We start from the raw sequence: 16,082 nt of genomic DNA on the forward strand, positions 1-16,082 counted from the left end.
ATTCTTGAATCATTCTTTCTAAAGAAACAAAAATCATCATTCTGTCTTAAATTACCCCTGACCGTGTGTTTTGCAGTTGCGAACACTTAATTAATTTCGAGACTTCGCCATATCGGTGGGTCATCCCTGCACAGCCGGCCTTGCGAGCTGCAAACACATGCAACCCAAATTCTAACGACAACTTACGTTTGTCTCTCTCTCTCTGTGCACGCAGCCGTCAACCAGGAATTCGACGTGCAAGTGTATGACGAGTTCGTAATCAAAGGCAACACCGGTGTGCTGCGCTGCCAGATACCGAGCTTCGTCAAGGAGTACGTCACGGTGACGTCATGGGTGCGGGATGACGGACTCGTCGTACACGCTGACACAGATTCAGGTGAGTGAGCCTTGAACATTGGCGCTGCACCCGCAGAACCAGTTATTCGGAAGTTTCGCTTACGAAACTCTCTAGCTAAGTTCTTTTTCAAGCACTATGCATGTCGCAGTGAATGTCTTCTTGTCTGACCTTATGTATGTCTTGGGAAAGTTTACGAACTGCCCTTAAGGGTTACTCATCTACTGTTTTTTGTAGACCGCTTCTGCTGTACGTTGAATCCTGTTGCTTTTTATCAAATGTCACAGTTGAGCAGTATCGGTCAGCCTTTGAGAAATGCCAACCTGTGCCTCTTAGCCGAGATGCACTCCACTATAATATGGTTCCATAAGAGGATGCCCCAGACTCCAGTGACTCTAATTTCGTTTCTAAGTTTCTGCAAGCAGCAGATATGAGCCCCTGGCTCCTAGGTAGAGTAAGGGACTCCCGTGTAATCTTGATAAGAACCACCCTGTGCTCATACAAACTTTAGGAAGACTGTAGGGTCGTGTCAAGAACTGCTGGACACTCTTAATAACCAAATTATAGCCAAGACCTTTACAGGCTATCCTAATAGAAGAATTTCTTTTATATATTTGCCCAGAAACTTCTAATATCGACGTAATTTTTAGCTATACTTCAGTAGTATTCTTGGCTGTATCCTGTACGAGATTTTCCATTTTTTAGAAGATATACTTCACGTTCGCTTTTAATCGTGTCCACTTTAGCCTTTAGATTATTATACAGAATGCTTAAACAAGTAATTATAGCCATGTTATCGCAATGTTAAATCGCAAAGCTACGCGAACTATCTGTTCATTTGTAAAACGCGGTAATGGCGTGCCGGTTAGACATATTGGCTTCAAACCGTATGACAGCGGAAACAATCCCAGATATCCCTTTCTGAATGTGTCTTTAACTTTGCGACGTGCCTTATCTGAACCGCGCCCTTACATCAGAACAAATAAATGAACATCATCAGCCTAAATACCAGCTAATAAATATTATTCGCACTTATCTGAACATCTTGTTTCGCATGGTGTACTCGAGAAATTGCTAGTCGGAGCCTAAGAAAAATAAAACATTCTTACTTTCTTTTTGAAAGAGAATACTTACTCATGGGTTTCAACCTAAATAAACTGTTTATAGCATTGAACAGAATGTAAGTGGGCAGACTGACATGACAGTAACAGGCTACAAATTTTGGGAACAATCTGCATATAGGACTTTGGCTGTCAGCATCAAGAAGAACACGCAACTAACTGTACCTTTTCAAGTAAGAAGTCGCGGTCTAGCCCGAATGGCGAAGCACTGATTTTGATAGTCAGTCAATAGACAGCAATACCAATTAAAATTAGTAGTTTTAACATACGCGTAAACTAATGTGAACATTCCTTCCTAACTAAATTGACAAGCACAGTGCCACGTACACACAGGCAAACATGAACACGATCGGGCCGTCAAGCTCAGCTTTGTGGGGCCTACGTGGGACTACCCGTGTGGCGCGGGTTTTCATCTGCGTCTTCTCTGGACCGAACGAAAGTTTTTGCACTCACTCACTAAATCACTCACTCACTCATCTCACTCGATGACCCCAGACACTTGCTGTCAGAACGCTGTCGTGATGAAGAGCGGCAGCAGCGGCGAGCGAATTCCCCTTCGTATTGTCTCTCTCACTTCAACGCGAACTAGTCGCGAAAGAACACAGCATACACGAAGTCATCAGCTATGTCCGGTCGATTGGCGTTCGAAGCCACCTCCGATTGCCTCCAAGATATGAAGTGTGCGGCTGCGCTCAGCCACCGCAGCTGCAGTAGAAGAGGAGATGCACCCTAACTTGCCCTACCCCTCCCACCTACCTCACACCTACCGCACACGACACCTACCTCCCTTGTGCGTGCGAAAAGACACCGCTGCATCAAGCCCTTCTCGGTTCACCCTCGAACACTTTCCCTCGCACCTACAGCACAGGGCACGCAGCCGCGATCTTATGGCACTTCGACTCTTTAAGGAACCTCTCAGCGATGCTGACGGCTAATGTTCGTCTGGAGTGTCCATATAATTGCTATCACAGAGGTCGTAAATGTTATCGTGGAAAACTAGGTCATGGCCCTCCACCCATACCCACGCTTACACGAAAAAGATTAAAAAGGAAGTTCACGAAACGCTCATTTCCAGACATATTTTATTACTTTGTGTGCACCATGCAGACCATTTTCCTAACATTGAGTCCTATGCTACCCGAGTAATGTTTACGTAAATACTGAAAACCACTCATTGTAAACACAAGCTTCAAAGGCGGCCGTATTTCGATGCACGCGAAAGGCAAGAACGCCCGGGCACCGTGCATTGGGTGCTCGTTAAAGAACCCCAGTTGTTAAAAATTATAGCGGAGTCCATCACTACGGCGTGCCTCATAATCATACTGTGGTTCTGGCCTGCAAAGCTCCAGAATTTGATTAATTTTGCCTAGAAGTGCTTTGTCAGGCTCAATGTTTCTTTTTCCCTAAGGCATATCCTTTCACCTAAAAGGCATTTCCGAATAATCATTCGCTACTCAAATTTGTTGAGGAGCTTGCATGCCAGGTTGAGAGGCTTCTTTCAATTCCTCCGCCATGGTTTAACTATGGGACTCAAATCTCTTCTGATGCAGGCGGTCGCTACACCGTGTTCCCATCTGGTGAGCTGCACGTCCGCAAAGTCGACCCAAGCACCGACAGCCACCGCAAGTACTACTGCCAGGCCAAGCATAGGCTCACGGGAAAAGTTTTTAGGAGCTCTACAGTTGCCAGGCTCATCATCATTGGTGTGTACATGGCCGTGGCCTTCGCTTTTCGAGCTAATCAAGAACTACAGTCAGCCCACTTTTGTGTAGCGCATGTGAGATGTTACATGAATAAACCTAGCAGAACATTGGCAGCTTTCTTCAGCAGCCCTAATCTGTGTGCCACTGTTTAAAGGATGAAAAATAAATTGATTTGGCTGAATGTGTAGCAAATATAAAGTTACAATGAATACTTAATTAACTTGGTGGAATCATATTTCAGTTGTTGTTTATCAGAAAAAAAAACAGCTCAGCTCATAGTCAGCAAATAACCAACTTAATTTAGTTGCGCATCGTTTTCTTTCATTCATTATTGCTTCGTTGCAAGAATCATGGCTGACATCACCGTCCTGTCGTTTGTGTTCCGTACGCTCAAAGAAGTTGCCGCTTCTCGACTGTTCCTGAAGAACTTACAGTGTGCAGCAACAGTGTGCTGGACGGACAATAAGATGGTGATGTGTTCTGTCTCCGCCTCCACAGTATGTCAGTAGGCGTATTTTTGTCTTTGTTTGCTTTATTGTAAGATAAGCACAAAGTAGCAAGGCTTTCCAATCCTGCAAAACTAATAGTACCCTATCACAGCTTGGCTGACAACTGTACAAGTCAACTTACAGTTATTTTTATTTCGAAGACTCAGTGCAAATAAGCACCAATAATTTTCCCGATAGCATCGTGTTGGAATACTGAACAGGCAAAAAAGAAAGCAAACTTCAACTAAGGATAACCCCCTCTGCCTCAGTTTTATCTTAAACCCATCAATAGGTCAATTCTGTCGTCATGAAAGAGCAGGCTTCGCAAGGAAACTAGACTCAATACTAGGTTTGTTTCATGGTTATTCACGCAAGAACATTCACTAATACATTTAGTTTTTCTTTTCTTTCATTGAACGTTCGTCAACGTCCAATGCATCCAATAATATGTGGAACGTGCTCTTGGCAGCATAGAAACACGCGAAATTGCAGTTTCGCTTTCGCGTTGACGTGGTAGCCTAATTAAAATGAATCTTCACGGATGGTTGGGCCCCGGGCACGCTAGCTTGGCTCGGCTTGCGAGGAACGAACTAGCCTGTATCGATCGTTGCGTGTCAACTATACACTCTCGGAACACCAGCTCCCGCCGGTCACGTAGTACTCGAAGCTAGTACGCCGCCGCTTCATCGGGTGTACGTCGCGGCACTGCTGTTTACATGTCGATAGAGTGGCGAGCCATTTATTATCGCTTGCACTAATCTCAACCATTATCGATCGCAGAGCGCCTCATGGCGCGAAAAAGAAAACGCTTGGGACCCGCTGCGCGGCATTCATGCAAATTTCTAGCGGGCTCGCCAGTTTTCCCAGTGGAAATCAACAATGCAGCTCAGTAAGGGGTTCTGTGTTTTCTTTTTCTTTAATATTTTGCTTTTCGTGATGCTGAGTTATTCGTTCAATGCGACTCCGCCGCTTAGCTTCGAACGAGCGCGCAGACATACCGAGGAACGTTATTTTACTTCTCTGTCGAAGTGGACGTGGATAAGACTTAGGGGATGCGGAAAGCAAACTTACGGAGAAATGTTCGTTAGTACTGCGAAAAAATAAATTATCGTCGTCAGCTAGAATTGTAAAGAAAAGAACATGTGCGACACTCAAAGTGGTACACCTACTATGCAAATTTCCCGAATTCTTACCCGATTCACTTTTTTAGCCAGGACCACCGCTGTCAGTCGCTGCCAACATGGCTCGCTCGATGGATGTAAATTTTCAGAAACTATGCAAATGACCACACCATTCTTGCCCGTTCGCTTGGTTTGGGTCGCACTTTCTGCATTTATCCGCGGAATCTGTATATGCTGCTCGCGAATCCACTATAGTCGACGAATATGTGAGCGTGCTTCAGGATGTCCCATTTCTAGAACCGGTTATTCACGGCGACCTCATCAACTATGCTGTTGGGAATGTTTCACGATGTTTGGTTATTTTTCACAAACATAAATATGATTATGCATTCCTGCTGTTTTTCTTTCTTGAAGTATTTAAAGCATTACGCCTTCTTTCCTTGTAAAAGCGATGTGTGCTTGGTGGAGGGGGAGGAAATAAAGAGAGAAGGCAGGGATGTTAACCAGAAATGCGTCTGGTTGGCCATGCAATATTATCACCATGTCATAAAAACAAAAGAGAGTATAGCAGGGAGAACATATATGCAGGCCATCTGGAAATGCTGGTTCATAAATCATAGTGTTTCAGCTGTTTCCCTCATTGCAGTAAAAATTCAGCTCGTAGCCCTGCCTGGAACAGTTTATAATAAGCGTTTTGATTGTTCAGTGACTGTTGTTTCGAATACACGTTCATTGTATGATACACTACTTTCTGTTGATGCCATTTGAAGCGTGGTTCGCATTATGATTTTCAGCAATAAATAAATTTCAAGTAGTTATATTATCGATTGTTTGGTTCAAATTGATGTTGGGTGCCGGAAGTGCCAATACAGTCTTTGACCTCCTCTTGTATTTCATATCTATCAACACATGTAACCACTTTGAAGCAATGAACTTTGAAACTTATCCATATACTTGATAACACAATAACTTTTTTTTTTCAGTAGCATTCATCGAAGTTCGAAAACATTAGACTTTTAATCTGAAGTTCGCGAGTTCGTACATCACGTGGGGTGGACTGTTTCGAAATCGCGGCTTCGATGTCCTAAGCGCAAGGTTTTTCATTCCGATAGACTACAGAGTCTTGTTTTTAGCTGTGCCGAGGATGCTCCTAGTGCTATTCACTATTGCGGCCTCTGACGCTTATCTATCCAATACCTTTACTTGTAAAAACTGTATGTTACAATGTTAAACTGCCACGGGTTACTTTTCACAGCACTGAAAGAGAATAGAGTGTTGTACTAGAAACATAGAAAGGTGTTCTCCGCTGCCTTGCTGTGATGTTTAAGCTTATGCAAGAAAAACCCACGGCGGCTATACCAGTAGTATCACACCTTCTTAAATGTATGCATGTCAGTAATCACTCAGCCCTTGGACGGGTTTACATCGTTTATTCCGATGACATGGCTTTAATAAACGGGAAGTAAATTAACATACGTACAAAAAAAGAGAGACAGAGATATTCGTTGCACGTTCTGCGTGCGGCTTCTGTTTTCGGATAACTTGAGAGTGGTGACACTAACCACTGCGCCGATTAGCAATGGCATGATTATGAGACTTCGATAAGGAAGACCTGCTTCATATTGGTAGCTTAGAACTCATTGCTTTATTGGTCAGAAAAGATAGTTTACTTAAAGGATAGATTGACAGTCGTGCGACCATCTTGCTGTTCGCTGGTGGTCACTTTAACCGAAAGGTTGCTGTTTTCTTAATAATTATTTATGTTTATAGTGCCGCTGTTGTTATGTTATTGGTATCGTGCAACTCAAGCTTGCTGCATTGGAACAATTGTCAACGTCGCCGTCAAGTCGATGGTAAGAAGGGCCCAATTTAACCAAATTGCACGCTCGTCATGAATCTGACAATGCACCGCCGAACAGATGTGAGTGCTGTCTACTGTTACGCAATATACGATGAGCCATGCATGAAACAAGCTCACCGCGCTTGCTGCCACATCACAGTCACTTCAGTTTTGTTCTTACTTTCGGGGCATAAGGTGCTCAAACAGGTGCTTGGTTTTTCTATTCATCTTTTCGCTAGTATTTGTGTCTCTGCAAGAACCACTACATCGTGAAAATACAGCATTTTATTGAAATAAAGACAAAGACAAAATACGGTACAGCTCATCTCAAGATGAATGTTGAAGCCAATGCGATTAGCATTGAGCCAATGTTGCGACGCATCGTATTGCCAGCACCGAAATACGTCATACATGAGACGTAGTGAAATTGCACTCTAGGTTGCGAGGGGCAACCCTTGTAGAGAACTACTGGATAATTTTGAGCGACTCAGGCTCATTAATGTGCACACAATGCACGGTAGACGAGCGCAACAGTACAAGGTCGCAGCACAACGCCATATTACGCCGGTACAGTACAGTGCAGTGCAGCAGCACAACGCCGTATTCATAGCGCCGCGTAGAATGAAATCGAAGGAAAATGGACTTATCCAGACAAAGAAAGTTTCCACACAGAAAGAGGAGTAGAAAAATATAGGATATATTTCCCTAAACAATTAAGTTACGAATACTATAACCCATCGATACGGAGACTGTGTGTGATTAGCGCAAAGACGGGGGGTGATGCAACGCGCGTTTGAGAACACAAGATAGTAAAATTCATTACCTTGGCAAAGGCTTCTAGTCCAAAAAAGGGCACTGTACTCAGGCGTCTCTACTTTTCGTTTTGTAATGTTTTCTGTACAAGTCTAATTATCTCTTTAAGATTACCTCTTCCACGGCACTATCTACTACGCGTATCGCGAACACGCATACCCATGCAACGCTTTGCGGACCTTCTCTTCTTCTAATAAGACGCCCGCTTAATCCCAGGAATAGCAAACATTATTCGAAATAAAAAACAATTAGAACACTTTGCTCATATTTTTTTCTGGCCGCGAGGAGTCCAATTGTAGCAAAAACTACAAAATTATACCGTAGTTAAAGTACTTAGGATACTACTCAAATAAATTGTAAGTGATTTTTTTATCAATACTGAGCCCAAAATTTGCTTCAGCGTATCAAAACGCTACTATGGCCATGGGTTACTATGAATTCGGCATTAGGTTTACCGCGGCTAAATTAGAATGCTCAGAAATTAAATTTAGTGTAGCAAATAAACATACCTTGTATTTTGTTGGGTTAAACCCCATCCACAATTTACGCTGTTGCGCTTGACGCGGAAGCGTCTACTTTGTTCTTAACACTTGCTGCAAAAGTCTCCACCTTCCAAGTGTCACTTCCACTTCGCATGTCATTGACTTGTTTCAGTCGGCATGTCGGCGAACATTTTCTTTAGAGCGTAGCTCCTAGGCGCCCTATTCTGCGGCGAGAATCAGCGTTGTGCCTCGTAACCGAGCGAACGAACACAGCGAAGGACCAAAGCGAACGCGGAGCGCAGCGGGAGATGAAAGATGGCCATAGCGGAGAGAGCGCGAGGAGGAAAGTGGGAGGAGGTGCGTGCAGCTGAACCATGAGGCTGAAAGCGAAGGACGAGCGTATGGCGAAAGCGTGAGAAGAAAAAACGTAGTGCCGCGCGAGATGGGCTCTGCGGCGACGATGGCTACGAGATGGCGCCAGGGTAGCGCGCGCCGCCTCTATGGAAACAAAGTGCTACAGGACCGGAGGTCTGTCTTCGGCAGTTGCTGTGAATCGCGCCCACGCGTCGTCCGCACACCGGTTCTCGCGATCTCCCGATTAGCGAAGCATTGCCGCCACATCTCGCGTCGTTTGCAGCGTGCCACATGAGACAGATTGTCCGCGCCAGCCAGTATATCACGAAATGTAAACAGGCATACAGCTGCGCTCATATTTTGCATTAGGAAGCATCGTAATTGTCGGTGAAATTTCTTTTTATTATAGACACACACGTGAACACGGCGCCAAGGCTGACGGACCGCAGGCCCGTGGTGCGGGCGCGCCAAGGCGATAACGTGAAGATCCCCTGTGCAGCGCAAGGTTACCCAATTCCCACGTACTCCTGGCACCGCGTCGAAGGCGGCTGGAAGGTATCGCTGGACTCGGCAGGTCGAGTGTCTCAAGCAGACGGCACACTGCTCTTCCGACGCGCATTAGTCGGCGACGGCGGCAAGTACGTGTGCGTCGTCAACAATTCCATCGGCGAGGACCGGATGGAGACTCAACTCACAATCACAGGTATACACTACGAGCTTCCGTACTGAAAAAAAAGGCCAATGGGTGCATTTGTTTCCAATTCGTAATCATGCGCGGCCGGTTGCGAGAATGGGAGTGTTTATAGCCACCCAGTTAAGCCACTCATCCTGGGAAGAGCGTCCACCAAGCAGGCACGTTCTTGGATCTTTTTTTTGTTTGTGTCTGTGTGTGCTTCATTTTTTCTTACTTTTCTGTTTGATTTTACTAGTTGGCATGCATTTAGTGACCTATGCCACACTCCTGCAAGGAATTCCAGTGAATGAAACCTCGACCGGCATAAGAGTTATGTTATCCTTCGACAACGCGTAACAGAAAGCACTAGTGCCTGAATGAACAGAAAGTTCAAAAGACGCTACAAACATGACCGTATGAGGCGCAAACAACTAAATCCCGATTTCGGAATGGAATAAATGTCTTCAAGTTATTTTGAGGGCATCCGCTCGGAATCACAGTTTATTTTTCTCAGCCAATTTTTAATGGCTACTTTATAGTGTGTAATTTTCTGTTGTTTTTATGTACTTCTGAGTTTTCTTCCATTCACAAAAGCTATTAATTTTTAGCATAATTTCACAACAGCAGACTTTCGAGTAGCCGAGTCTATTATACACACGGCAGCAGTAACCACTATACCTCAACATCCACCTCCCCCGTCAACAAATCGCCATCCACGCCTAATAAACCTCTGTGCAGCTGAAACTTGTGCGTGAACCAGACAATGTAACAGATGAGATTTAACGCGGGAATATTAATGACGTTCAACAGTATGTCATCAAGCGAAGAAACAATAAGTGGTGCAAAGGAGTCTTTTTTTGCAACGTACGTTAAACATTATATTCTTAACGTGTGTTCTGTGTAAGTGTTTCCCTTGCCTATTGGATCCCTCTTGCGTTTGCATATGAATTTGCAGAAGGCTTGCGAGGCGCCCACTACTTAAGATAATTATATGCGGTATATGACCGTTTCTCCCGCGCAGTACTTCAGTTGTGCATTGCAATGCTTTTGCAGCCCCACTGACAGCGACGGTTCGTCCTAAGCGAATAGTGGCCACCGAGGGTGCTCCGGCGACACTCAACTGCACCACCACCGGTCACCCGGTGTCGTCCGTGGTGTGGGTCAAAAATGGACAGCCCGTCGTCTCTTCGCGCGTCAAGATGCTGACGCGGGAGAAACTACACATACCCAACGTACTGCGGGACGACAAGGGGATGTACCAGTGTTTCGCGCTGAACGACTACGACTGGGCTCAAGGCACGGCTGAGATTACGCTGGGTGGTGAGCAGCGAGCCCACGATGCGCTCTTCCGTTTGTATACTTACTAATTGTTGTTCAGTTTTTGTCGGCTGAACTAGCGCACACTTCGACTTTCCGATATGTTAATCCGTCTTCATTGTGGTGTCTGTCGCATCTGACATGTTCAATTCTGAAGGTTACCAACAGGTAACAAGAGAGCCACGTCGTTTTAGCTTTGGAGTACTTGTTTATCTAGCCTAATATTATCATAGCCCATAAGTTAATCAATCGACAGCAGGTTTCTAAACTTTCCGCAAATAATGTGTGCTTTGTGATTGGTTCTCATTTGCGTACAGCGTAATTTCTAACGATGCGTGGACCGCAACAGAACGACAGTACAGAAACAGTGGAGAAATATGTACACGTCTAGTCTAGCTCAGTTATTCCTACTCCAAAGCGGCGGCAGAAGGATAGTTTTCGTTTCAGATTGTATCAAAACTGGCGCATCAGATCGATGCTCACTCGGTGCTCTCGGTTCGCCTGGTGCTCGGGAGAGGAAAATGACAACGAACGTTGCCGTAGCTATAGATAATATCTGGCAATGTTTACCAAACAAAAGAGAGCGTGGCCCTTCGCTTGGGCTGGATCGTTACGTTTTCGCTGCTTGAGGTTCCTTTTCGTAAAGGAAAGCCGCACCAATCTCAACAATCAATAATTTACTCCCTGCGTCCCGTTTCCCTGCGCCTTGCTTTGTATGGAAGATTCAGGGCGGCGATCGTCAATTTCGTTTCTCACAGGTTGGGCAAACAAACACTGAATCTTACGAAATTCGATAAGAAGCTACCTCCTTTAGAAAGATTTTCTTAAAGAAAAAGATGCTGAAGTGCTTTCTAGAGTTTTACTGCATTTTTTATGCAATTTCTTTATGGAGGCAGTACATGCTCCACTCGTGCTACTCGGACCGTGGGCCACACCCGTCACTGGCTCGAAAAGCGATTCGTGCACTAGTGCGGCACTTGAAGTGCACGGGCTTAAGAGACCGCTTATAGTGTCATTGTGTACGGCGTCCCTCCCACACGTACTCAGTGCTTACTCTCTCCCTTTCTTTCTCTTTCTATTCCCCTTTCCCCCACCCCCAGTGTAGGGTAGCGAACCGGATGCTGTTCTGGTTGAACTCCCTGCCTTTCCTTCCCTTGCTTTCTCTCTCTCTCTCTTGACGAGATTTACCTTTGCTATTGCTAATCACATTGATTTATTGATTTATCACAAGCTTTAGCCTCACAGCAAGGCACTTACCGGCCATTTCCTTTCGCATCGCCGGCATTTTAGTATCCCTGTCAAAATATGTTCAGCTCAAATAAAAAAAATATAACAGCAAGAGCGTCGCCATAGCCTATTCACAACACATACATGCTTTCAGCTACCGCTAGTATTTGATCCGGAATCCCTTTATGGTTGTGACTTCAGGCACAAAGGTATGAATTCGCCATCTTGCCATAACTTCGCCAATGCGCAAGTCGTTTCCAACAACTGTGCTGACTCTGGTTTCACTGGTGTACAAGCGCTGAGCACGCACATGGTCCCGCTTTGCTCTCTGCCGCGACGGGTGTACCTTGAGGGAACTCAGTATGCGGAAAAGCCGGCATTCTTAGAGAGCCAGAGCGCCCAACAATACACGAAATGCTCGCATATTTCAAGAGCTTTCCCCAACGCAGTGACAAGACCCAACATTGAACAGGCTGAACAGACCCAAAACTTCAAGTTACGGAAAATGAGATGTTGTTTTTTAGTACTTCTTTTTGTAGAGTGATGCATATTTCACGACACAAGATCGCCTTGGACACTGATTGCAATAAATTTGCTGGGTGCTGTCTACATTTGCTACCAATTTGCAAGCACTGAAGCCCTAATTTGCTAATATATATATATATATATATATATATATATATATGTATATATATATATATATATACATATATATAGATATAAAGTGTTTCTTTAGCCGTTTTTCACAGTGGCATTTCAATATATCGATTAAGAGGCACTTGTAATTATTAAGCATTCATAAAGATCGGGGTTACTGTGGACCGAGAGCTTTACTTACGCAACATCTAGTAGGAAATATTCCATGGAGCAAGCAATGCACCGCACATATGTAATAACAGTGCAACATGAGCGCGAAGGTGAGTGCCCATAACTGGTAACTGCTGGGAATGAAAAACATCTTTAGTCCTGACTTCCGCGTTCCCTAAACAGTCATGCACCTTGAGGCCATCAATGGTGCATTTTAATTGCGTGCCTTCGAATACGAGAAGCCTATGGGGCCAAATAGTGCTCAGTATACCGCATCTTGTGTTTACGCCTTGAATACTATGGTCGCCACGTATTAAAGACCTTCTTTGTCTTCTTCTTTTCCTTCGACTTCACCGGGCCTCAACGCAATCGGCTTTACAGCGGCAACCAAGTATGACGAAAAAAAATAGATTCTAAAGTACGAATTATTATTCGCCTTGCACAGTTGTGAAAGTTATATAACAATCTTCGAAAGTAGTCTACTACTGACAACTCGAAACGACAGGCCAAGGACAAACGCTGACCTTTTTCTTAGATCCGCCTGAAGTCGACATTTTCCTCCTTCTCCTCCTCTTTTCTTTTCTTTATGACATGTACCAGAATCGTGTGAATGGCCGTGCTCTAGTATCAGCGCTCTGCATACGTCTACCACAGTTCCAGTTAATCCTCATTATTTTGGAAAAGTTAAATTAAATTATAAAAATGAGCGTGTACGTCTATTAAAATACAACTTTGTTTGACGTTCAGCGCTTGTCTTTGTATTTTTTGTGCGTCCTTATCCCTGCGCACGCTGTCTGCACAGATAAACAAGTCGCCTAAACCTAAGCCCTTCAAATGTAGCCACATTTCTTGTGATGCAGATGATCCTCCTGTTCTCATGCACCGGTTTTCCGAGCAGACAGTGGATCCAGGCTCATCGGTATCGCTCAAGTGCGCAGCAACGGGCGCACCCTTGCCGCAGATCACGTGGAGTCTCGACGGCGAGCCTGTTGTGGAAAACATGCGCGTGCGCATTGGGGACTTCGTCACCAACGACGGTCAGGTACGTTAGCCGTCAATGCATTATGCGGTTATGCAAAAGTACAAGGTGCACTTAAGGTAGGTGGACGATGCTCGCATGCCGTTCTCTGGCAGGTAGGGTGTGCGCTTGAAACTTTCATTAAGGGGCTGAAAATGTACAGAACTCGATTGTGCAAAGGTTCAGGGATCAGGAAAAACAAGGGTCAGCCCATAGTGAAGTGCCGCAGAAGCCAACAGTTATTAGAGTCGCGGCAGAAGATTGCGTCCCTTGAGTTAGGAAATCTATATAGCTGACCAGGCTGATTATACCAAAGGGAAGAACTGAAACACCTGCCGGTTCGAAAATGGTAAGGGAAACAGTCGTTGCTCTACTGTTCGTTTGTATATACCGCCACATAAGAGTGCTTATTTTATGCATAATGACTCGATCGCATGTGTAAGCCCGTAATGCCTGAATCATGTAACTTGATGTGGCCAGGCTGTGGATCCAGTAGTTTTCGTTAGGAATTCCCCATTTTTATCACCGTATTCCTAACGCTTTTATTCTTTTCTTTTTTTTTTCACTAGGCATATTTAGTGAGCACCATGCTAGAGAATAGTTTTGTTGGAGATGAAAGCGCGGTTCTTTACTAATTTATTCCTCGCATTTATAAATACTTAACGGCTCGTTCGAAACGCTTACAGGTGAACAGCTTCGTCAATGTAACTGCTGCGACCACGGAGGACGGCGGCCGGTACCAGTGTCACGCAAGCAATGATGTCGAAACTGTGTCTCACGGTGCGCGGCTGAATGTGAGGGGTCCCCCGTTCATTCGTGTCATGCGCAACGTGTCCGTGTTGGCAGGGCGCACGCTGATGGTTCACTGCCCGGCCGCCGGATACCCTCTCACCCAGATATTCTGGCACAAAGGTGAGCGCGAAAAAGCAATAACGATGCGGTAACGTCGGGAATCCAGGTAGTTTCCCACTATAATTACTAGGCAAAACATGGGCATTGCGAACGTTCATTCAGCCACCATGGGAATGTTGATTAGTACAAGGTTTTTCTCATGTTCGGGCTTGTGGCTTGTGACGTCCTTCTAGCTTTGCTCATTGCACTTTACCTGCTTTTGTTGGCCTTAATTTAGAAGCTGTCATATATATCTAAAGACTGATGATAATAGCACGCTGTACACGTCAACAATTACTGTGAATTGATGGATTTGCAATATGCTATGTTGTTGAAAGTAATCAATCAGTGATCAAAATCATAAAGCAGGTTGAAACTAGAAGGACAAAATTTAGGCAAATTCATGCGCTAATATTCATTTTTGTGCTGGCTGATCCGTCCTGCTTTGAGCTTCCATAGACGTTAGGACCTCAGTTCACTACAGTAATTGTAGGAAACCCCAGACTTTCACATAAACATGCAATTTTAAAGCATTACATTGGTTAACAAAACGCATTCCCTATAATCAGCTGAAGCAAGGAAACCAGTCGGGGTAAGACACTTTCATATCAGGTGAGACAAAAGTGAATTTATTTTCATAGTAGGCGTAGGTGTTTAAGAATAGCTACATACTCCAAGCTATAATTGCGCTCCATAGGCGCGACGCCTGTGCCGGTGTTGGAAGTGTTGAAGTTAGAGCAAATGCGCCACAACCCATGGATTTCTGATTGAGCAAGACTTCAATTGTGGCAAGCGTAGACCACTAAATATTCCTGATTGCAATCTTCTTCTGCCACTTAATACGCAAGGGCTACACACTTATTCCACGTATGTTTGTACGCTGATTTCGTCTCCTTGCAATTGGTCAAAGTTTATTCCGTCCCACTGGGAACGTCAACAGCACTCCAAAGACAGGGACAGACATATCAACGACAGCACGCGGCACTAACAGCACCATTTAGCTTTCCAGTATGACAGACAAACAGGCCCAAATCAAGGCCTTGATTGACGTGGCCAGGCTATGGAGCCAGCAGCTTCCGCTGGGAAGTCTCCCGTTTTATCACAGTATTCTTAATACTTGTTTTTGCACTACGCATATTTAGTGAGCTACATGCTAGAGAATAGTTTTGTTGGAGACGAAAGCACGGCTCATTCCGTGTTAATGCACTCTGTAACATCTTGACTCTAGACGCTGCACCGGTGAAAGATCGACAAACTTGTTCTTTCGAAAGAGTACATTTGGCTGTCTTTGGAGTTTAACACCGTACAACCAATACAAAAATGACGAAGAATCTTAACAACATCGACAGAAGGTGGAAGAAAGGTCATCCGGATAATAAATAATTATTTGACGTACACAAAGTACACATTTGAGTTGGGTTTCACGTTGTTCTTGTCCTGCTTCTATATATGCGCCAGATAGAAAATTACAATCCTTGCTCGTTCGCAAGCCAGGAATTATTTTTGGCAAAGATAGTGCTGCCCATGAGCAAAAAAAGACAGTTTCAAATATTCCTATGCTCTGGAAAAGAATCATATGACATTGGGTACCAGACATGCATTTCAGCGAAGCAATTCCACTGCAGCGCCTCAACTCTTTTAGTGTGCTTTCGCAACGTCGTCTCCTACGCAATGGTGCCAGACTGGAGTAATCTGGCTTAAGTCTTACTTCTATACGTTTCTCTAGCGTAATCATTTTTCTTTTTTTGGCGCACGAGGCAACTACGCCGCTCTCGGCAATCATTAACGTCTGGCCAAAACCTCTAAATGTTTTCTCAGTACCAAGTGTCGTTGGAGATATCGGAGTGTTCTTGCAAAGTATAAATCATTTATTCTACCCAACTACGAAAGGAG

General features: G+C 44.6%; 1 protein-coding gene across 1 annotated transcript in view; it reads left to right on the forward strand.

Annotated features, from left to right (window-relative positions):
- Positions 1-16,082, forward strand: part of LOC142579588 (cell adhesion molecule Dscam1-like) — a 155,786-nt gene that overhangs the window by 111,779 nt on the left and 27,925 nt on the right. The window contains exons 3-8 of the mRNA XM_075689959.1: positions 215-376; positions 3,006-3,158; positions 8,666-8,959; positions 9,983-10,249; positions 13,141-13,322; positions 13,985-14,210. Of these exons, the coding sequence (XP_075546074.1) occupies positions 215-376; positions 3,006-3,158; positions 8,666-8,959; positions 9,983-10,249; positions 13,141-13,322; positions 13,985-14,210 (1,284 nt within the window). The remainder of the gene's footprint in view (positions 1-214; positions 377-3,005; positions 3,159-8,665; positions 8,960-9,982; positions 10,250-13,140; positions 13,323-13,984; positions 14,211-16,082) is intronic.

This window comes from Dermacentor variabilis, chromosome 4 (assembly GCF_050947875.1).
Source record: "Dermacentor variabilis isolate Ectoservices chromosome 4, ASM5094787v1, whole genome shotgun sequence".
Taxonomy (NCBI): domain Eukaryota; kingdom Metazoa; phylum Arthropoda; class Arachnida; order Ixodida; family Ixodidae; genus Dermacentor; species Dermacentor variabilis.